The sequence below is a fragment of the Azolla caroliniana genome, unplaced genomic scaffold (assembly GCF_043228905.1).
Source record: "Azolla caroliniana isolate FFs.n. ecotype wild unplaced genomic scaffold, voAzoCaro1.0.p SCAF_8, whole genome shotgun sequence".
NCBI classification, from domain to species: Eukaryota; Viridiplantae; Streptophyta; class Polypodiopsida; order Salviniales; family Salviniaceae; genus Azolla; species Azolla caroliniana.
In genome coordinates, this window is record NW_028230443.1 from 15,755,051 (window position 1) to 15,777,222 (window position 22,172).

At 42.9% G+C, this 22,172-nt stretch overlaps 2 protein-coding genes and 1 non-coding gene across 3 annotated transcripts; 2 read left to right on the forward strand and 1 right to left on the reverse strand.

Moving 5' to 3' along the window:
- Positions 1–2,381, forward strand: LOC147861077 (uncharacterized). Its single transcript, XM_087323257.1, has 4 exons — positions 1–365; positions 1,070–1,475; positions 1,885–1,994; positions 2,077–2,381. Exons 1-4 carry the CDS (start codon positions 270–272, stop codon positions 2,101–2,103), a joined length of 639 nt encoding a protein of 212 aa, XP_087179383.1. The 5' UTR covers positions 1–269; the 3' UTR covers positions 2,104–2,381.
- Positions 2,382–4,388: 2,007 nt separating this feature from the next.
- Positions 4,389–4,473, forward strand: TRNAM-CAU (transfer RNA methionine (anticodon CAU)). Its single transcript is given in 2 exon segments — positions 4,389–4,426; positions 4,438–4,473. It is a non-coding gene; the product is annotated as a tRNA-Met (tRNA).
- Positions 4,474–12,073: 7,600 nt separating this feature from the next.
- Positions 12,074–13,191, reverse strand: LOC147861079 (GDSL esterase/lipase At3g48460-like). The gene has a single exon (XM_087323631.1). The coding sequence runs from the start codon at positions 13,105–13,107 to the stop codon at positions 12,163–12,165; it is 945 nt and encodes a 314-aa protein (XP_087179757.1). The 5' UTR covers positions 13,108–13,191; the 3' UTR covers positions 12,074–12,162.
- Between the last annotated feature and the right edge of the window lie 8,981 nt (positions 13,192–22,172).

Consider the following 22,172-nt stretch of genomic DNA (forward strand, 5'->3'; position numbering starts at 1 on the left):
AAACGCACACGCATTGAAAACCTGCGAAAGTTAATTCTCTTACAGACCATGGTTCTGTGGTTGGGCTCTTCTTCTTCTTCTTCTTCTTCTTTTACATCTCTTCTTGGATCTCAGGGTCCCTCTCTGTCTGTCTTTCTGTGAAGCTCCATACATTGAAGTTATATTGAAGAAGATCCGTATTCTCCTAGTATAGTGATTGAGATTGAAGAAGAAGAAGAAGAAGAAGAAGAAGAAGAAGAGAGATAGGGGTCCGGATTAATATCCATCAAATGGGTGGATGGCTTTGTTGCTTGCCTCGTCGAGACGAATTTGATTCGAGTGAGGATCGATGCAGAGCTCACTGCTTCCGCTCGTGCTGTGGCATGGTATATACTATATACACACACACCTTTGTTTTTATTTATTTATCATACTGTCTTTTCTTGCCCCTCATGTTTCTCTGAACAGTTATATATGATATCCATATGAGACATTGCATGGATCATTCAGCCTCCTCTTTCTCAATTTTCTGTTTTTGCGCAATTTATATACATAATTGATTGATCGTCCTTTTCTATCTCTGTTCCCATATGGATGTGTGTGTTTGTTGTTTTTGTTGATATGTGTGATGAATATTGGTCATATTTATGGCCTGGAAAGCATTGGATGCATGCTATTCGTGGGCTGTATAGAAGGTATTTGTTTATAGCAAGATTATCCATATGGTATCAGCACAAAAATTTATTTCACAGAGAATGCTATTTGTGGTTCTAATGAACTGGGCTCTCATTCTACACACACATGGTTGATAAGCTGAACTAGGAAGTGTTTTAATGCAGAAGAGAAGTCTTTTCTAGTAGTACCATAATCTTGAGAGCTGTGCCGCAGACAATGGATACAGTTTCTGTAAAAAATAGAATTAGGGCTAATAATGAGTGCATAGTTATATATACATATTTCATGTTACAAACCAACTATGTTTATTACCAATGGAATGTCTCTGAACTGAAGGCTGCTGAGTTTTGTTATTCTATGTGTGATCTCTTTCTTCTTAATATCAATAGAAATGTTTGTAACTTTTTTTATGCAGTATGAAGCTCTGGTTCAACCATCGGAGGAGCATGAGAATCAAACCACTCCAACACATAATCTATCGCTCTCAGCTAATTCAGGGCTCATTGAAGGAACGACTTCTGGAAGCTCAAATGGATCGATTGACTGTAAATGCATCAATAAACAGCATTGCCCACTAGAGAAAGATGCACCTAGTGTGGTGCTGTACACCCTGGAAAACAGCAAAAATACTATGGGAGGTAGAGAGGTTGGAGGTCTTGCCATTGGCCACACTAAGGCCACAGCCAATTTTAGTGGAGATGAAAAGAAGGCTACAGTGGAGAATGACTTTTGCAGGGTTCAATTGTTGAACGGGAATAGCCAAGTGGAATCTCTAGCATCATTAGTTGATGATGACGATATTTGCCCAATTTGCCTTGAAGGTAAGTAAATCACAAATTGTCATTTCAATGATTCAATGTGAACCAGTAGCCAAATGTCTAGTTTTAATGAGTTTGGAAACATTGGCTATGTTTATAACCAAAGTTTTAGAGAATTTTATCCAATTTTACGGTAAAGAATATTTGCCAAAATAAGCTAAATCCTGTGAAGATTGGAATGGTTACTCCAATAAATCTGCACTATTAAGGGTTTCATAACCTTAAATTTGCGCAGTCATTTATTTAGTTCATGAGATTCCCGTTTTTTAACTGTTGTGTGAGTACACCTTTAGTTGTACTGAGGAGGGTGAGGTTATAGAATGAGATTGTGAATGTATTCAAGTTTAATTGATCTGATTTGAATATGGAAGCATCCTAAAATATCTGTTTCCATTGTGTATGAAATTTCCAGGTTATGATTGTGAAAACCCAAAGCTCACCACCAAGTGTGGCCATTGTTTTCATCTTGCATGCGTTCTAGAATGGATGGAAAGAAGCAGTCATTGTGCAATATGTTACAAGGTATCAATACGTTCATTCTATTTCAAACGAACATAGTATGAGATTGTTTCCATGGAATATTTACAATATCTTGTTTGATCAGGAGACAGAGTTTGACGAGAGGATTTAAAAAGAAGCATCGATGGTATTCTGTTATTGTCATCACAATGCAACAGTATATCCATCGAAGGTATTTTATTTTCAAAGTGTAGAAGTTGTTTTCTTTTTTCTGCAGTTGGGTCATTGTAGATAAGTGAAGAGGTAAGACCCAATCTTCATTGTATATATATAGTTCACCAGCATATTGTGTGGCTAAAAAGAGATTCATTTTCAGCCTTTCAAAATGGGAGGCTGAGCTACAAAGAGCAATAATATAATCTGTCTTTCAAGTCAGAAGTTTCTGTGCCATTTCTTTCGCCGGGTAATCAGTAATGATGTGGCTCTTTATTGTGTACTCATACAAGAAATATCCATGTCCCTATTGTCTGTGTACATATTATTATATAAAATTGATCAATGTTGTAAAATTATGGTTGTTTGTGGATGTTTATGCATCATGATACCGATGTTTATTTGTGCAAGCATAGTCCTACATGATTCACACTTCACTAAGTTGATCTGGTGTCCATTTTGGAATGATCCCTGTAAGCCAGATCTCTTTGGTATGGCTTTATAATATCAAGGAGATCATGGATAAATGAACTTTTGATGTGTTGATTGCAAGGTTTCTTGTATAATTTTCATGCTCCATGCTCTGGAACATTTCTTATGAGTACTTGGAGTAGATACCTCAGATGTATGTTGTCTTAAATAGATGTAACAGAATTTTGCATAAATATGTGAGGTTTCTTTGGTTTTGCCATAATTGAGTCGTTCAACATGATGTTACTTGTAACAATCTGTGCATATATTCTTTGTTTGCTAAGCAGTTGTGCAATGGGTCTCCTGAAAATAAGAATGGAAAGAGCCAGTATGTTGAGTTGAAATGACCACTGGATTGGATACAATCAATGGGATGGGATTGAGTCTGGCAAGGATCAAGCTTGGGTGAGCCATGACCCAACAGCTAGTGAGATATTTCGTGTTTATGGGAGTCAGAATACGATGAAACTTGAGTTATTTCGATTGGTTATGTATCTTAGGGTGTTTTCCCATCCATTTCCTACCACAATCTTACCTCATCATAGACGGTTGTAGAGTAAACATTTCTTGACTCTTTGCGATGAGGCATAGGTGATTTTGGTGCTTACAACGGACACACGAATTTCAAGGTCTGCGACGGATATGCATTACACCGGTAGAAGTATCTAACAGTCTTGCGATGTTTTCTATTTTGTTTTATCGGATACTCTTTCCAGATTCTGTTTTTTTATTTGACCAATTCATAATCCTTTTGAGATCCTAAACCCTAGACCTAAAGTCTGAAAGCCACCTAAGGTTTAGAAAATGCCAAGATTGGCGATTTGGTTGTAAGAGGAGAACATCAAGGAAAATGCATCTCTGCTTTATAATTCCCAACATGCCAATTTAGTATCCTATAATTCCTGCAACCCCAAAAAGGGCAAATGATTGAAATGCCGCATTAGTTTACATAAATTGGAACACTAATTACTTCAGGGTCTTAAATGAATTATCAAAGTTAATTCAATGTAATTAGTGGCAAATGTAATCGTCATTAGATTTATGGTAAATACTCATTTGTTTTGCAAATTGTATCCAATTTTATTGAAAGTTAAGTAGTTTAATGAGCATTACTTCAATGAAGTACGAAGTAGCATTTTGGGAACTTTGAGAAAAATGTTGAAGTAGAGAACGGCTTGACATTTTGCCCTAGGATTGTCGCCATAAACATGAAAAATACAAAATGTCTAGGCTTTTGTATGGCACAACACGAAATAACCACGCTTATAGTAGGGTGGATGAGGCCCTACACATTTTTAATTGGTTTTATTGTAATGCATCATATGAATTGTTTGGGATCGTAGTAGGGTGGATGAGGCCCTACACATTTTTAATTGGTTTTATTGTAATGCATCATATGAATTGTTTGGGATCGGAGGTTATGTGTCTTGTGTTGATACTTGTTGTGGTATCTAGGAGCTATAATGAGAATTGGGTGTGTGTCTAATCATATATATGTATCACAATATACGCAACATTGAGTTGTTATAAAATCTTGTGATCTTAAAGCGTGGATACTACAGAAAAAGATGCTTATATGTGCGCCCAAGGATCACAGAAGGATGCTTGCTTGGTTTTAAAACTTCATCAAGTTGATATTCTCAATGAATATGAGCATTATGTAGGTACTGATCATCAAAGTAACAAGAGTTAAGAAATGTGTTTGAGTAGAAAAAGGCTCTTTGTTTAGAAACTATGTTTAATTTAATAGAAAAGGGGGTCTCTCATCATCAGGGGGTGGTGGCGCAGTTGGCTAGCGCGTAGGTCTCATAGCTCCTGAGGTATCCTGAGGTCGAGAGTTCGAGCCTCTCTCACCCCACTTGATTTAAAAGCCCTTCACAAATTTTTGTTATAGCTATCTACTTATAAGACTCCAATATAATGTAAGACTAGTGTAGCAGTAGTTTTCATGGTTCATGCTGATGCTAGTTACATGTATCATATCCCAAATGGAGGAAGAGGAATTCTAGATGGTTCTTCCCGTTATATAAATACAAGGCAAGCGAGTACTCTATTGGTAGGAGAAATTACCCGATGAGCGATGAGCGTACCCTTATAGATGTGTGCTTTTTTAATGAGAATTGCACTGAGGAAATATATAAGTAACAACCTCTACTTCCATCTTGAAGACTCTCAATGCATGTCTCGTGCCCCCGCACTATTTTGCTTTGTTTGCATCTCAAAAGGTCTCGGGGAAAAAAAGGCATTGTGCTTGTTTTCTGAACTTCATTAGCAACAAATGTTCCGTTGTTACTTTCAAAAACCCCACAAACTTCTCCTTCACAATGTTGTAAAGAAAATAATTTTCAACGAGAGTATTTACCACCCAAATCAAGAATCTACATAATCAAATAGCTATACTCTCCATGAAAATGTCTAAGAAAGAACTTGTACTGCGAAGTTTATTCAAACATATATAACACTGTGAAAGCTACCAAGAGTTTTAGTATGAGATGGTATTAGTGTGAAATAAACCAATCTTAGTAGAGGTGGACCAAGGATATTCCCTCGATGGATAGATAGCCTTTATTTGGATTCTTGTGGTAGCGCATAATGGTTCCTATAGAAATGAAAAAATACACACACTCGTCAATTACATAAGAAAGCATTTACTAGAAGATATTTTGCTTGCTACTTAATTTATGAACATGTATATAAAATGTGATGTGGTGAATGAACTTAATTCTCAAACTATTAAGAAAGTTATGGTACCCTTGCCCAATTCCATTAAAAGCTTTGGCAATCATGCAAGAAAGAACGAAGACAAGCGTGTTGGGATTACGGTCCCTCCGGATGGGATAGTCAGATGTCCGGGAATCGGGATGAAGACCCAGTTACGGAACCGGATGATGAAGACCCCGGTTACGGAACCGGATGATGAAGACCCGGTTACGGAACCGGATGATGAAGACCCGACTACGGAGCCGGATGACGAAGACCCGGCTACGGAGCCGGATGATGAAGACCCGGCTACGGAGCCGGATGACGAATGTACCCGGAGAGAGATCCGGATGCGGGGACATATTTGTGAATATGTTTGCCAAGGGCCCTTTGAGGCTATATTTGTAAATAGCCCGAAAGTCATATGCGTATAAATATGACTTAGGGCAAACAGTTTGTGTCGCTACTCATTTTTCTGTTTTTCAACTCAAGAGGAGTGAAGAGAGAGCAGCCGAGAGAGAGATAGAGCGTGAGGGAGGAAGAGGTCGACGCCTCTGTGTAATACCGCCGCCTGTGGCGAGGATAGCGAGCTCAAGGTCGTCGCCTTGCAGCTCGCCATTGTATACTTCTCTGTGCATAGTTTTGGTTTGGAGTCTGGCACTCCCGTGGTTTTTCCCGTATAGGGTTTTCCACGTTAATCCCTGTGTTATCGTGTCTTTCTCTGTATTTCCCATTCTCTGTAACAACGATTCGTGTGTTTCCTCGGTTGTGGCCGAGTGGTGAAGGTGAATCGGAGCGTCGATTCTACAACAAAGTGGTATCAGAGCGAGTTGCTGCAGAAAATGGAAGCCGGCGGCAGCGGGCAGCCGGGGATGATTGTGCTGAATGCGCAGAATTACGCCGACTGGAAGATCAAGATGGAGGATCTTCTGATTGTTCGGGACCTGTACGAACCGATTGACAGGTCGGAAATACCGAAGGGGGTACTTGAGACGGAATGGAGGCTTCTGAACCGGAAAGCCGTTGCAACCATTCGGCAATACGTCGACGTGAGTGTTCTGCAACATGTGGCGAACGACACCAACGCATATGAGATGTGGAAGAAGCTGTCGGGCCTCTACGAGAGGAAGAATGCGTTGAACCGGACTTCCCTGATGAGGAAGATAGTGAATCTCAAGTACCGGGACGGCGAGAGTATGGTGGAACACGTAAGCACGTTCATGGGATTCGTGAACCAGCTTGTGGCGATCAAGTTCCCGTTGGAGGATGCAATGCAAGCCATCATATTGATGTGTACATTGCCGGAAAGCTGGGAGAACTTGGTGGTGACTCTCAGCACCTCCTGCACCGAAGATAACTTGTCTCTACAAACGGTAAAGACAAGTATTCTAAATGAAGAAGCGCGTCGGAGAGATAAAGAACCGGCCTCTGACTCGAAGGCGCTGCTTACCGAATCGGAACGGGGAAGACAATGGAACCGGAGTCCGCAAAGACGGGAGAAGTCGGGGACCCGGTCGCAATCAAGAGGAAGGCCCACATGCTTCCACTGTGGGAAGCCGGGGCACTTCCGGAAGAATTGTCGGCATTACCGAAAAGACAACGGAGCCGACGACACCGATTCGAAGAAGTCACCGGAGCGAAACGGTGCATACCGGGGAGCCACGGACCGGAGAGGTCCGGATCGGCGAGGGCAGGACCGGAAAGGAACGACGGCACTCGCGGCAAGTGAAGAAGAGATAATGCTCATTACCGAAGAGACAGAGCTGAACCTTGCCGGTGAAGAGATGACCTGGGTGGTCGATTCCGGAGCGTCGTTCCACCTGACTCCGGAGAAGAAATACTTCTCATCCTACACAGCCGGTGAGCACGGCTGTGTCCAGATGGGAAATGAAGGTACGTGCCGGATTGCCGGCATAGGAGACGTGTGGCTGATGACATCAACCGGATGCAAGATGCTGCTGAAGGATGTTCGACACGTTCCGGAGGTTCGATTGAACCTGATTTCGGCCGGGAGGCTAGACGATGAAGGCTACACAGGTAGCATCCGGAACGGCGTAATGAAGTTCAGCAAGGGGAGCCTGATAGTGGCTCGGGCCCGGAAAGTCAACACGCTGTACCTTATGAATGCCCGGTTGTGTCCGGAAGAGTTGAACGTGGCAGCAGACACTGCCGGTGAGCTGTGGCACAAGAGACTGTGCCACATGAGTGAGAAGGGGATGAAGAGGCTTGCAGAAGACAACCTCATTCCAGTGAAGCATGTGCACCTGGAGAAGTGCACCGATTGCCTGGCCGGTAAGCAGAACCGAACCTCCTTCCACTCAAGGCCACCGACGAGACGTAGCGCACCATTGGAGCTGGTGCACACTGATGTGTGTCAGATAGAAACGAAGTCACATGGCGGAGCCCAGTACTTCGTAACATTCATAGATGACCATAGCCGGAAGCTGTGGACGGCACCGTTGAAGACAAAGGACCAAGTATTGTCCGTCTTCAAAGAACTCCACGCGAGAGTGGAAAGAGAATCTGGCAAGAAGCTGAAAGTGATACGAGCGGATAACGGAGGGGAATACCGGGGGCAGTTCGCGGAGTACTGTCGCTCGAAGGGAATCCGGCTCGAGTTTACAGTGCCGAAGACGCCGGAACTGAACGGGCTGGCCGAGAGGATGAACCGGACCATAATGGAGAGGGTCCGGAGTATGCTGGCGCATGCGAAATTACCCAAGGGGTTTTGGGCTGAGGCAATGTCGACGGCGACATACGTGATAAACAGATCACCCTCAGTACCTTTGGACGGAGACACGCCGCAGAGAGTGTGGACCGGTAAGGAAGTGTCCTACCGGCATCTGAAGGTGTTCGGGTGTCTCGCATACGTGCATGTGGCGAAGGACCGGAGAGGAAAGTTAGATCCAAAGACCCGGCCACGCATATTCCTCGGTTACGGCGACGACAAGTTCGGCTACCGAGTATGGGACCCGGTCGACAAGAAGATATTCAGGAGTCGAGATATCATCTTCATGGAGGACAAGACACTCGCCGACTGGGAGTCGGAGAAGAAGATGAAGAGCTCCAAGTCGACCGGTGAGAATCAACTCTACGAGGAGCAGTCCCGACCGGCAAGGGACCGGTTAACACTCGAAGATCCGGCCGAAGACGGTGAAGAAACAGAACCGGCCGAAGAAGATGAAAATGATACCGGAACCGGCCCCGATCCCGAAATGGATTCGGATGAAGAAGAATCGGAAGAACCGGTTACCGAAGCTCCGGAACGGAGATACCCTCTAAGAGAGAGAAGGGCCCCCCGGAGATTTCCGGAACCAGAGCACGTGCTGCTAACCGACGAGGGGGAGCCGGAGAGTTTTGAAGAAGCAAAGCTTGACACCCATAGCCGCAGGTGGTTAAGTGCCATGCAGGAGGAGATGGATTCCCTGCATGAGAACCACACATATGAACTTGTGGAGTTGCCGAAAGGAAAGCAGGCACTTCGAAACAAGTGGGTTTTCAAGCTGAAACCGGGAGATGCCGGAAACCCCCCGAGATACAAAGCCAGGATCGTGGTGAAGGGGTTCCAGCAGAAGAAGGGCGTCGACTTCGACGAGATATTTGCCCCGGTAGTGAAGATGACCTCCATCCGGACGGTGCTGAGCATAGCGGCAAGCATGGACCTCGAGGTAGAACAGATGGACGTGAAGACGGCATTCCTTCACGGTGACCTCGAAGAAGAGATCTACATGCAGCAACCGGAAGGATTCGAGAAGAAAGGGAAGGAGCACCTGGTATGCTGGTTGAAGAAGAGCCTCTACGGTCTGAAGCAGGCTCCCCGGCAATGGTACCGGAAGTTCGACTCCTTCATGACCGACGAAGGGTACCACAAAACGCAGTCCGATCACTGCGTGTTTGTGAAGAAGTTCGAAGGAGGAGACTCTCTAATACTCCTCCTGTACGTGGACGACATGTTGATCGTCGGACGGGACCAGGGCAAGATACGGATGCTGAAGAAAGCACTTCACCGAACCTTCTCAATGAAGGACCTGGGTCCGGCGAGGCAAATACTAGGGATGCACATCATCCGGGACCGGAAGAAGAAGCAGTTCTGGCTGTCACAGGAGAAGTACGTGACAAAGGTGCTTCACCGGTTCAACATGTCGGAAGCAAGACCGGTCGGGTCAACCCTCCCGGCAAACTGCAAGTTGTCCAGCAAGCAAAGCCCCAAGACAAAGGCTGAGAAGGAGGACATGATGAAAGTACCATATGCCTCTGCCGTCGGAAGCTTGATGTACGCAATGGTGTGTACAAGACCGGACATAGGATATGCAGTCGGAGTGGTGAGCCGGTACATGAGCAATCCCGACAAGGAGCACTGGAACGCGGTCAAGTGGATACTCCGATACCTGAAGGGCACGACAAACGTGTGCCTCCGATTCGGCTCCGGTAAGCCTGAACTCGATGGAGTTACCGATTCGGATATGTCGGCTGATGCAGATACCAGCCGGTCCACATCAGGGTATGTGATGACGTATGCAGGGGGAGCTGTTTCGTGGCAGTCGAGGCTGCAGAAGACGGTTGCGTTGTCAACCACGGAGGCGGAGTACATGGCGGCTGTCGAAGCCGACAAGGAAATAATATGGATGAAGGACTTCATTAGAGAGCTCGGTATCCGGCAGGAGGAGTACCGACTCTACTGCGACAGTCAGAGTGCCATCCACCTTGCGAAGAACGCGGCCTATCACTCCCGAACGAAGCACATCCAGCGAAGATATCACTGGATCCGGGAAAGGATAGAAGACAAGGAGTTCGTGCTGACGAAGATCCACACGGACGAGAACGGGTCAGATATGCTGACCAAAGTGCTCACACCCGACAAGCTGGAAGCGTGCCGGAAGAGGGTCGGACTGGAAAGACATCCCATGCCGAAGTGAAGGGGGAGTTTGTTGGGATTACGGTCCCTCCGGATGGGATAGTCAGATGTCCGGGAATCAGGATGAAGACCCGGTTACGGAACCGGATGATGAAGACCCCGGTTACGGAACCGGATGATGAAGACCCGGTTACGGAACCAGATGATGAAGACCCGGCTACGGAGCCGGATGACGAAGACCCGGCTACGGAGCCGGATGATGAAGACCCGGCTACGGAGCCGGATGACGAATGTACCCGGAGAGAGATCCGGATGCGGGGACATATTTGTGAATATGTTTGCCAAGGGCCCTTTGAGGCTATATTTGTAAATAGCCCGAAAGTCATATGCGTATAAATATGACTTAGGGCAAACAGTTTGTGTCGCTACTCATTTTTCTGTTTTTCCACTCAAGAGGAGTGAAGAGAGAGCAGCCGAGAGAGAGATAGAGCGTGAGGGAGGAAGAGGTCGACGCCTCTGTGTAATACCGCCGCCTGTGGCGAGGATAGCGAGCTCAAGGTCGTCGCCTTGCAGCTCGCCATTGTATACTTCTCTGTGCATAGTTTTGGTTTGGAGTCTGGCACTCCCGTGGTTTTTCCCGTATAGGGTTTTCCACGTTAATCCCTGTGTTATCGTGTCTTTCTCTGTATTTCCCATTCTCTGTAACAACGATTCGTGTGTTTCCTCGGTTGTGGCCGAGTGGTGAAGGTAAATCGGAGCGTCGATTCTACAACACCCTTGCCCAATTCCATTAAAAGCTTTGGCAATCATGCAAGAAAGAACGAAGACAAGCGTATTGTAGATGCTAGTTAGTTTGGAATTATAGTGTTTTGATTCAAATGACCTTGATCGTGTGGATGTGTACAGAATGCATAATATGGGTTCATCTCATGTTGACACCTCTTGATCAACAGTTTAAAAAGGCTTTTTGGTGGTCTGGATTGTGTGTTAACAACGATATGGTGTGTTAAGATTCAAGAGTATGCACGAATTAGTTTCATGTCGACACATCCTGAGTTATTTTTTACTACATTCTAAGTTTTGTTTTGTTTTGTTTATTTACATTTGATGTACAACGGTTAGGTTAACTACCTTCCAAACAATAGATGGGTTTGACCCCTGGTGGATACTTTTTGTACCTTCACGTGTGTCGCATGTTGCAATAGACATGGGTTTGGCTCCCAGTGGATGCATAATTTGACTATATAAAACCCGACTTTTTTGCATTTTCATGTATAATACATACCCCCCAATTATAAACAAATCATATTCTCGTACAACCTTTGAATTGTATATTATTAAACATGATGAACATATCTACTATCTAGTACCATCTTTGAATTGTCTATTGTTAAATATGATGAACATATGTTTGGTGCATGAAAATGTAAACTTTAGAGCGCCATTTCCTACATCAATGCCCAAGTCTTCCTAATTTTCACAAGAGAAATGGAAAATAGAATCATTGCATTATTGAGAAAACATTTCCTTGATGAAATTGAAATAATTGAAATTGCGTCCCTCAACGTTGATCTGATTGATGCCATACTTTGACATTTCCAATGATACAAAAGTCTTGCAAAAACATGCAAAGTAAATATACTTAACATTGCTATTTGGATCAATACAAATATTAAATGATGTCGTTAGCTATAATATAATGCTATTGTGACACTCAACTTGTCAACAATTTTTGGAGATGTCCAATAGCCAAAAAATAATTCCAAAAATAAAGATTTAGAAATTAAATGAGAAATGTAACAAATGTGAATAATTTGTTGTTACTTGTGTCATATGATGATCATGATGTAACATGTGTTTCTATAAACTTGACTAACCTATAGGAATGGGGATGCTTGTATCCGAGTTTGCAAGAAGACCAGCACCTTGGAAGCCCGGAGGAAAAGGTTAATATAATATTAGAGCTTACCTATTGCGGATGTACTAGATGCTTTACACCGAGTTTGCGAAACTCGTTAGGAAGCTCGGGAAAGGGTGGGAAAAGGACACATTCGAGTTCTCGACCCCATGAAGGAAGAGGTCTACGAGAACTCTATTCACGGCATCGGTCATGTGAACACCATCCCAACCAATGTATGTCCAAGGGTCCCAACAATGGGTCCGACCTGTGGCATCATAGCAATAAGTGTCTATGAGGTTATAGAACCCAAATTCGGGCGCGTGGGCGAGGATGTATCGGAACGCGGCCGAGCTATCGAGGAAGACGATGGAGACGGACGGGTGCCGGGCCGAGATGGCCGGGATGATCGCGGACTGGATGAGCTGGTTCTGGAGGTCACTTATGGCATTCACGGACACGACGCAACCCAAGTCATCGAAATCGGATGGGGCCGAGTTGCGCTCGGCCCGTCTCCCGATCACATAAGAAGGCAAGCAGCCTATCGGGAATTGGCCTTGGATCACAACCCGGGTGATGGGGGCCGATCCGAGATCGACGGACAGGATGCGATCGAGCTGGGCGGTCATCGCGGCGATGACCGAGGGTAACAAGCGCTCGCGGATGAATTCGTCGGGCCGGCCATCCCGGAGCGCAAAGTGGAGGTCATTACCGCCATTCTCCCCGAAGAAGATGAGGGAGGTCCCGACGCGCTCGATGCCGTACACCGCCCCGGCCTCGAACCACCCGGCTTGGACATCTAGTGAGTCCGGGGTGGAGGAGGTGAGGCCCGCGACTTCCTCGAGCGCACGCGGGTCGAGTGCGGCCGACCCCGAGACCGCGTAATTCTGGCCCGAGGGCCCGGACCCACCGGACCCGGACCCGGACCCGGTGCCGAGATGAGGGGGTAGGAGGGATCCCCCGAATGCGAGGAGGCATAGCCAGTCGATGACCAGCCGGCCGTCACAACGCCGGCCCGCACCCCGCCCCGGCCATGTCATGCCGAACGGGTACTGTAACACGTCGCCGTCGTCCGATGGGTCCGAGATCGGGCTGTTCCCCGTGTCCGTGTTGGAGTCGCCGAATGCAAAGACATACGTCGGCAATGCCGCACTGCCGGTGCCGGCTGCCGAGGAAGCTGTAATGCTTGTTTGTGTTGTTAGACATATTAAGGTGGATGCTATGAGGAGGAGGATATGAAGGTGATGATAATGTAGTGAGGGTGATGAGGTTGCCATAGTTTCCTTTCTTCTTCACTTCACTACCCTCTCTTTCATATATATATATATATATATATATATATATATATAAGTGTGTATATATATGTGTGCTTTTTTTTTAAAGCTAAATATATTTGTATGTATGTATGTATGCTTATACATATGTGTGTGTGTATGTATGTATATGTATGTATGCATGCTTATACATGTACGGATGCTAGCTTATATATGTGTGTAATATGTATGCATGCATGCTTATGTATGTATGTATGTATGTATGTATGTATGAGTGTAGGTGTATTTGCAACATTTCTTGTGATGAGTAAGTTGTGTTTTGTTTGTATTTTTACGCACATCATTAGGGGAGAGTATCTATGCTTCTCTCGAACACATGTTTCTTGAACAACCTTGCATTTAACATGATTTCATTCCAAAAAAAGTTGGTCTTTCAGAGGGGTTGGGGGGGGGGGGGTTATCCGATGTAGGGCTGACTCCCCCATTGTTGTCGATTCATGTGTGAAGTGTACTCAATTCCCATCTATTCTCAAACCCTCTGGGTTCAAAAGCCATATGTTCTGCGAGGATAATGTTAGTTAAATGTCAGTGTAATGATCTCAAACTAAAAGTATGACTACATTTTTTAGAACGACTCTCCTCCACATGATCAAATTTACATTTAGATTATACTCGAAATTTCATTTCAAGTTCTCCAATAAAAATGTAGATGCTTTCCTTTTATTTATTTGTGTTTGTTTCAATCGACCAATCTCGGAATTCATGCCGACCTTAATGCATGACTAATTGTCACATACAAAACATTTTAAAATCTAAAGTGTCCAACTTTGTTGTCATCTACTTGATGTATATATTACAAGTTTCTTTTTTAATTGTTTTCAACCCATGGGTCATGGATTGAAATGAATTTCTAAAAGCCTATCTTCTGGATGACATTGGTATTATGGTGATATGAAACTAACAACTGAATGTGTTAATGAACGAGAAGTGTACTCGATGTTGATGATTACATTTGGCTTCAACAAATTTTCCTAACAAAATGTTGCCTTGCATCCACTCATGCATTTAGTCCATATCAATGTGAGTCGGACTAACAGTGGCCTTAGTGTGTTATTACGTGTTGCATCTATTTTTTCGTACTAAAAATCCGAAATCTCTATTTCAAGTTTTTTCCTATTTAGTTAAACTTGTGTGAGGGATCTTTATTTCATTTTCTAGTTTGAACATCTACGAACAATTTTATCATGTTGTTACTAGATCATATCATGATATTGTATATTTATCTTTGCCTTTCTTGCCCTCCATTATGATTTCTTCGAACTTCCAGAGGAGCGAGTCTTATGGTTCTCTCAACTTACTTCTATCCTTCATGAATTTCTTGACTTCTTTCACTTGTAAGTTACCTCTCTTTAATGGTCACTAAGGATTCTGGTTTTGAATATCTTAGTTAACTCCTATGTTGTTATCATTTCAATGTTATTGTCCTCCCTATATTACTATTAATTGATGGATTTTTCCTTCCCATTCAAAACTCTTGTTCTATCATCATCCATGTAATGGTTTATATCTTTCATTAATTTTGCTCTCTTCATGTCCTCTTTTTTACCATTCATTAGGTTTAGGATGTAATCTTGTAAAGAAGGCATATTTTAGGAATGTCAGTTAATTATTAGTGTAATGACATTATATAATGGTATTTCTTTAACAAAAATATTTTTGCATGAATTGTATATGCATTTTAGTTCTAGCTTCATATTCAATAAATCTCTTCGAGGAACTTTAATGTGTTCCTTTGATTAGTCATTTTGAATTAATAGTCTACTTAATTCATGGTCAATTATCACATATAAAATATTTTCGCCCACAAATGCGCCAACGTATTGAACTTAGGCATCAAGGATTCGTCAACATATTTCAGCTTTCTTTTGGGATCATTTGCAACACGTCAATGAAAGTAAAGGTGCTAATTAACTCTTTGAGTAAGATAATATAATCAATGAAGATAAATTTGCTTATAGGGAGTTTGCATGAGTGGCGAGGAAACTTCAACGGGTGTTTAAAAATCCATTGTGTTTACATGCCAATAGTTATATGGACACCACCCCAAGTCATAAATCATTGTTTGCAAGGATTCATGGTCAGTTCAAATTACTAAGACATATGATGACATGAAACATAAGGGAAATGACCTTGGCTAACATCTTACGTGATGCAATTGGGGTAAAGTCAATACACATTGTGCGACCAAGCTTATAACCATTGTAAAAACATAATGATACGTACACCAATAAATAAAATGGAGGTGGTTTAAAGATACATTGATATACCTCACTTACAATTAGAGTAAAGATTGTGAAGAACTAGAGAATATTGCTCTATGAAGAATCAACGTATATACGTAATGGAATAATAGATGTTTCTTAGTATGTGTGTTTGGGGGGGGGGGGGGAGAGAGGGGAGAGAGAGAGAGAGGATTCTATTATCGTCCGTTGAGGTCAAATATGACCTATGAGACCAAAATTATTACATTCACATAATACATGTGAAAGTGAGTAGCGACTCCACATGTTCAAGAACTTTACCAAAGTACCAAATATTAAGAGCTTCTATTTACAAATGGGGGGGAATTACAATAAGGTGCAACTCAAAATTAATCAACTACCAACGAACACTTTATACAAAGGAACTTGATTTATATAGTTTTACCTTCTCACTATTTTGTAACTACCTTCTCACTTCTTGTCATGATGGAGAGTGGATGGGTGACAAGTGTTATTCTCTTTAGATTGAATACTTCTACATATGAAAAGGGAGGCTGCATTCTTAAAGTTTGTTAAGGGAGGTGGTCTTCAATGCACACAAGTGGTCCCACCAAGTAACAATCAACAACAGTTCGGTTTGGTTCAAGAGTGTCAAAACCGAACTGTTTAAACATTTTCAAACTTGAACCGAACCACGAAATTGTTAAACTGAACCATCTTAAAAAATTGAAACCATTAAACTGTTAAAACCGCAGTTTCATGGTTCGGTTTCGTTTTTTAAACTTAGGTCAAGATTCAAATTTTAAAATTTTAAAATTTTCATTATTTTTAATTTGAAGTTCTCAAAATTTTAAAGATTTTCCTAAAATGTGAGAATAAGGCTTGAAAATGAAAAGATTGCTTTAATAATAATAATAAAACTGTTAAATAGTTTAAACCGCAGTTTCTAATTGTTGAAAGAGAACCGAACCATTTAAACCGTTAAGCCGTGGTTTCACGGTTAGGTTCGGTTCAAACCTAAGGATGTATTCACACACAATGCCAATGGTTGGGCTTTCTATCTCAAGACACCTTTTCAAGCTTGGTTATGTTATATCATCATGTGTTGTTCTTCTAAATAACATTGTAATATCAGTAAGGAAATCAACCACTTCAAACTTAGAGTAGTTAATATCCTAATAGACTCATAAGGCAAGTATGATACTCATGTGTAAAGGGTCAAACCAACTTCAATGAAGTTATGGTGGGTGTTGGAGGTACGATCTCACGTCATCACCCACCTTTTAAAATAGCAATGGTTAGCAAGCTACAACTTCACTTGGTCAGCAAGCTACTTAAAATTAGTTGGCTCTTCGTAATGAGGAAACCACCTAGTTAGATAGGAAGGTAATTACATATAATCCTTACAATAACAAATAAGCTTTGGTTTTGGGTGGCCTAGACAAAATGAATGGATTGAATGGGATTGAAGGCCGAGGGTATGTAAGCTTTGACAATCCTTTCTATCCTTCAATCAATCAAGAGAATATCTCATCTCGCAACAAAGTCCAGTTTTCATTTCTAGCGTAAAAATCCCTTCAATGAAATAAAATCTGAAGAAGAAAGGGCAAAAATCACACCATCACAACCTCTTTTACATTAGTTTGGGTGTTTTCCCGCTTTTCTAAACTTGGAGTTTGTTTTTCTCATTGTACATGGGCACCTAGTTTTCGGAGACCTTTCATCATCCTAGTTATCATGTGTTTTTTTTCATTTTCTTTCAAGTAAGTCTTGAACTTAAAACTTTTGTTTTAGTAACATTTTTACCAATCATTTTTTATTGAGCATCAAACTAACTTCCTTCATTGTTTCCTCTTGTTATGCACATGCCACGACATGACAATGGTTAGTTTGATGTTGCTCACTTCTATAGTGATTTCCTCCATTGTTTCTAATTCAAACATGTAGTAGACCAAGGCGTCCTAAACAAGAGAGAGCATTAGGGAAGGTTGGATTAGGCAAACGTAGTCACATAATTGTTACCCTTAGGGGTTTATAGTTGAAGCCAAAGGTCGAAAGGGCCGATGGTCAGAAAGAAGTATGAAAGGGTCGAAGACCGAAATAATTATATATTGTGGAATTATGTAAAGTTGAATTATATATTGCCGAAATATGTATAATAGATTTAATGTAAAATAGAGAGGATCCAAAACGGTATGTCTGTATGATGACATTGTAACTTTTAGATTCAAAACGTTGTGTCGGATGGCATTGTAACTACTATTGCTTTCCTATATAAAGGGAGCGTGTTCATTGTATCAACAAGACTTAATAGAGAAATATTTCTTGGTTATACATTGTCAGTTTTTGTGTCTGTGTAACAATCGGTGACGGTTTGGTCCGGTTTGAGAGTGTCCAAACCGAACCGGTTTGAAACCAAACTATTTAAAAATTTTGAAACCTGAACCGAACCATGAAACTGTTAAACTGAAACCATTTAAACCGAACGATTCAGTAAAAATCCAAACCGTTAAACCATTAAACCGCTACAACCACGGTTTTGTGGTTCGGTTTCGGTTTTCAACTTAGGTCAAAATTCAAATTTAAAATTTAAAATTTTCAAAATTTTAAAGATTTTCCCTAAAATGTGGGATATTATATGGTCGTGCCCGTAATATCCCATGGTAAGTTGTACCGTAGTATTCTACACACGAGGATAACTTACCACGGGATATTATATGGTCATGCTCGTTACACTTCTCGAGCTTCTGATTTCCGCCTCTTGCTCTCCTTTGGTCAAACCTAGCAACCCTAAACCCAACCAAGAGATTTACAAGAAGTGGTCCAATATCCACTCTTCTACTCAACGCAAAGAAACCCTAAAGGAAGTAGAGGGAATAATACCCAAACCCTAATAATCGGGGGAGGAAAAAGAGATCCTACTAAAAAATGGATAACTTCCAAAAAGGAAAAGATGAGTACACAAAAAAAAAAGAACTCAATAGGTCTTTATTTTTTGATTTAGGGTTTCTTCTTCTTATTTCAATTGGTCTTAGGGTTGGTGAGAGTGGAGTTGGAACATCTCTCCTTCATAGTCTTCTTTTCTTGTTTTGAGTTTTGGTCACCATCATCGAATTGTCGTAGGGTGTTGGGAGTTCAAGCGAAGAAAGAAAGCTTGGCTATTGATTGAGGAAGGAAGCTCAAAGTGACACAAGGACACTGCATCAACAAAAGGCAGTCTTGTCATTGATCATAGGAGAAGCCTCCTCAATACTACATACCTTGGAACCTCACTGTTAGCTTAATCACTATACCATCATTACCATCATTACCATCATTCGAGGGAAAAACAAAGCTTGGCTACCAATCGAGAAAGGAAGCCCAAATCGGCACAAGGCACTACATTAACTGTTGGAGAGGAATGATGGAGGTGGACGAGCTGTTGTTTTTACCTGCAGAGAAATGTCGAACAACACACACAGAAGACGGCACACAGAGAAATAGAAAAATACAAACACAACTTTTTGGGGGCACACCGAAACCCTCATTTCTATTGAGTTTTATACCTATGCACTAATAGTGAGAAATTACCTTTTTGGCCTTTTTCTCACTATCAATCTCCCACGAAAGGCCAAACAAGGGATTAGCAAAGCTGATGGGACAATTGAACAAGACCTACACATCCTACTTGATGAGTATGTTACACAATATACAAAAACAATGTGTAACCTCATGACCTAAGTAATTCCCATCAAGTGGCAAAAATGCTTTAGCGCATCATGCGGTAGAGCTTTGGTCAATGCATCTGCGGCATTTTCTTGAGAGACAACTTTCTCAAGACTGATGTAGCAAGCAGCAATGCATTCTCGAATGAAGTGATATCTCACTCCAATGTGCTTGGTCTTTGCATGGTATACTGGGTTTTTAGCCAATGCAATGGCATTCTGACTATCACAAAACAGTATGGGTACAAGTTTAGATATGCCCATGTCACACGCTAATCTGGACAGCCATATGGTTTCCTTCAATGCTTCGCTAGCTCCAACATACTCCGCTTCTATAGTGGACAGGGCAGTACATTTTTGGAGATGAGATCTCCAAGATATCGCACCTCCCATAAATTGAAAAATGTATCCTTGTTGAGAGACAAGCTCAACATCGGCCGGATCGGCTGAAGAAGCCAAGGACCGGATCGGTTGGGACCGATCGGTTAGGCCGAGTGCGTAAATCGGGAGGCCGTTAGGAAAGATATTCCGTGAGGAATATATTTGGGAGTTAGTGTAGGAGCTCTTAAAGAGCATTGAAGTACAGTCAGTACTTCGGTCAGTCCTTCGAGGACTTGTATAAAAGTGTTCATGGAACACACATATGTATAGAGTAGTGAATCGAGATCTTTTGTGGAATATAGTTATTGTGTTTTTCTCTCTATCACTCTCTCTCTGTCTCTCCCGCGTATACTGCGGAGGTGAGTACACCTCAAGAGCCTTCAAACAATACCTGTCCAGTAAGGGGATCCGACATCAAAAGACCGTTCCCTACACACCCATCCAGAATGGGGTGGCTGAATAGATCAACCGAACGATCCAGGAGAGGATGACGACAATGCTCCAGCAAGCTGGACTGAAGCTAGAATTCTGGGCCGAAGCATTGTAGACGACAGTATACTTGATAAATCTAGCTTTGTCAAGAGCAATCAAGCTCGAAGTGCCACAAGCACTATGGTCTGGCAAACAACCGACCTATGACATGCTTCGTATATTCGAATGCGAAGCCTATGCGTTCATCCCTAGGGAGAAAAGGACGAAGTTGGCACCCCATGCAACGAAGTGCATATTTCTCGGTTATGGAATTGATGGGGACTTCGGCTATAGGCTATGGGACCCTGAGAACCGGAGATTAATCCGGAGCAGTGACGTGGTCTTCAATGAAGACTCTATCTTCTCTCAACGGAACCAGCAGAAAGCAGTGGGCAAGAAGGTATCCTTCGAAGACGATCACATCATAGAAGGACTGACCCACCGGGACGAAACAGAGAACCAATAGACAGTTGAACTCGAACTAGTTCACAACATCCCAGCAGACACCGAAACGGCAACAAACCCCAATGTCGAACTCAAAGACAAAATCATCAAAGACAGAGCCGAGTCGACAAAGACCGACAAAGGCAGAGTCAATAAGAGACAAGTCCGGAAAGAGTCGACAACAACTGCAGGGGAGGACGTACAAACACCGCCAAAATCCCAGAACGGGGGGGGGACTCCGAACAAGACTCCTGACACACATGGTTCAACAAATACCGATTGTCAAACTGAACTGATCGAAGAATCGGAACAAAATAATTCGGCATCCAGGAGATCTGGACAAGCTCGAAGGCAAACAGAGTTCTATCGACCGGGCCTCGACTACGTCAACTACAACACGGATGCAGGCGAACCAAGCACGTATGACGAAGTTATGGCTGCACCGGACGCCAACACATGGCTACAGGCCATGAAAGGCCATGAAATCCGAAATGGACTCGATTCATCAGAATCAAACATGGGAGCTGATTGAACTACCAGTAGGAAGAAAGCCGCTACCCTGCAAATGGGTATTCCGATACAAATATGTATCTGACAAAGCTCGGCTTGTCGCAAAAGGATTCAAGAAGGAATACGGGGTTGATTACGACGAGATATTCTCACCAGTAGTCAAGATGACCACCCTTCGACTCCTACTAGGAGTTGTTACGACAGAAGACCTAGAGCTAGAGTAGATGGACGTAAAGACAACATTCCTACACGGAGATCTAGAAGAAGACATATACATGTCTCAACCGGCAGGCTTCACGGCGATGGGGGAGGATAGTCACCTCATATGCAGACTAAAGAAAAGTCTATATGGCCTGAAACAAGCGCCGAGGATGTGGTACCAGAAGTTTGACTCCTACATAAGGCAGCTTGGATACAACATATCAGACTCCGACCCATGCATGTATGTTCGGCAACTGGCCGACGAGTCCAGGATCTATCTGATCCTATACGTCGACGACGTGCTGATTGCAGGAAGCAATCAAGTAGAGATCGGTAAGCTCAAGCGGAGCCTTCACGCATAGTTCACGATGAAGGAATTGGGGCAAGCCCGACACATACTGGGCATGAGGATAGAGCAAAATCGGACGACCAAGACTCTCTGACTCTGATAATCATACTATATCCGCAAAGTGCTGAATCGCTTCAACATGGAGAGTGTGAAGCCAGCACTAACACCGCTTCCGACATCGATCAGACTATCGGACAGAGACTCTCCTACTACTGACAAGGAGAGAGAGCTTAATGAAAAGATACCCTACGCATCGGCAATAGGAAGTATCATGTACGCAATGGTGGCGACCCGACCCGACCTAGCTTACGCCGTAGCAGTGGTCAACCGGTACATGTCAAACCCAAGAAAGAAGGATTGGGAGGCCGTCAAGCACATCCTAAGGTATCTGAAAGGAACCTTGGATGCACAACTGACTTTCAGATTGACAACCTCAACAGAAGTCGAAGGCTACACCAATTCCGACTATGCTGGTAACATAGACAATCAGAAATCAACGTCAGGCTACAT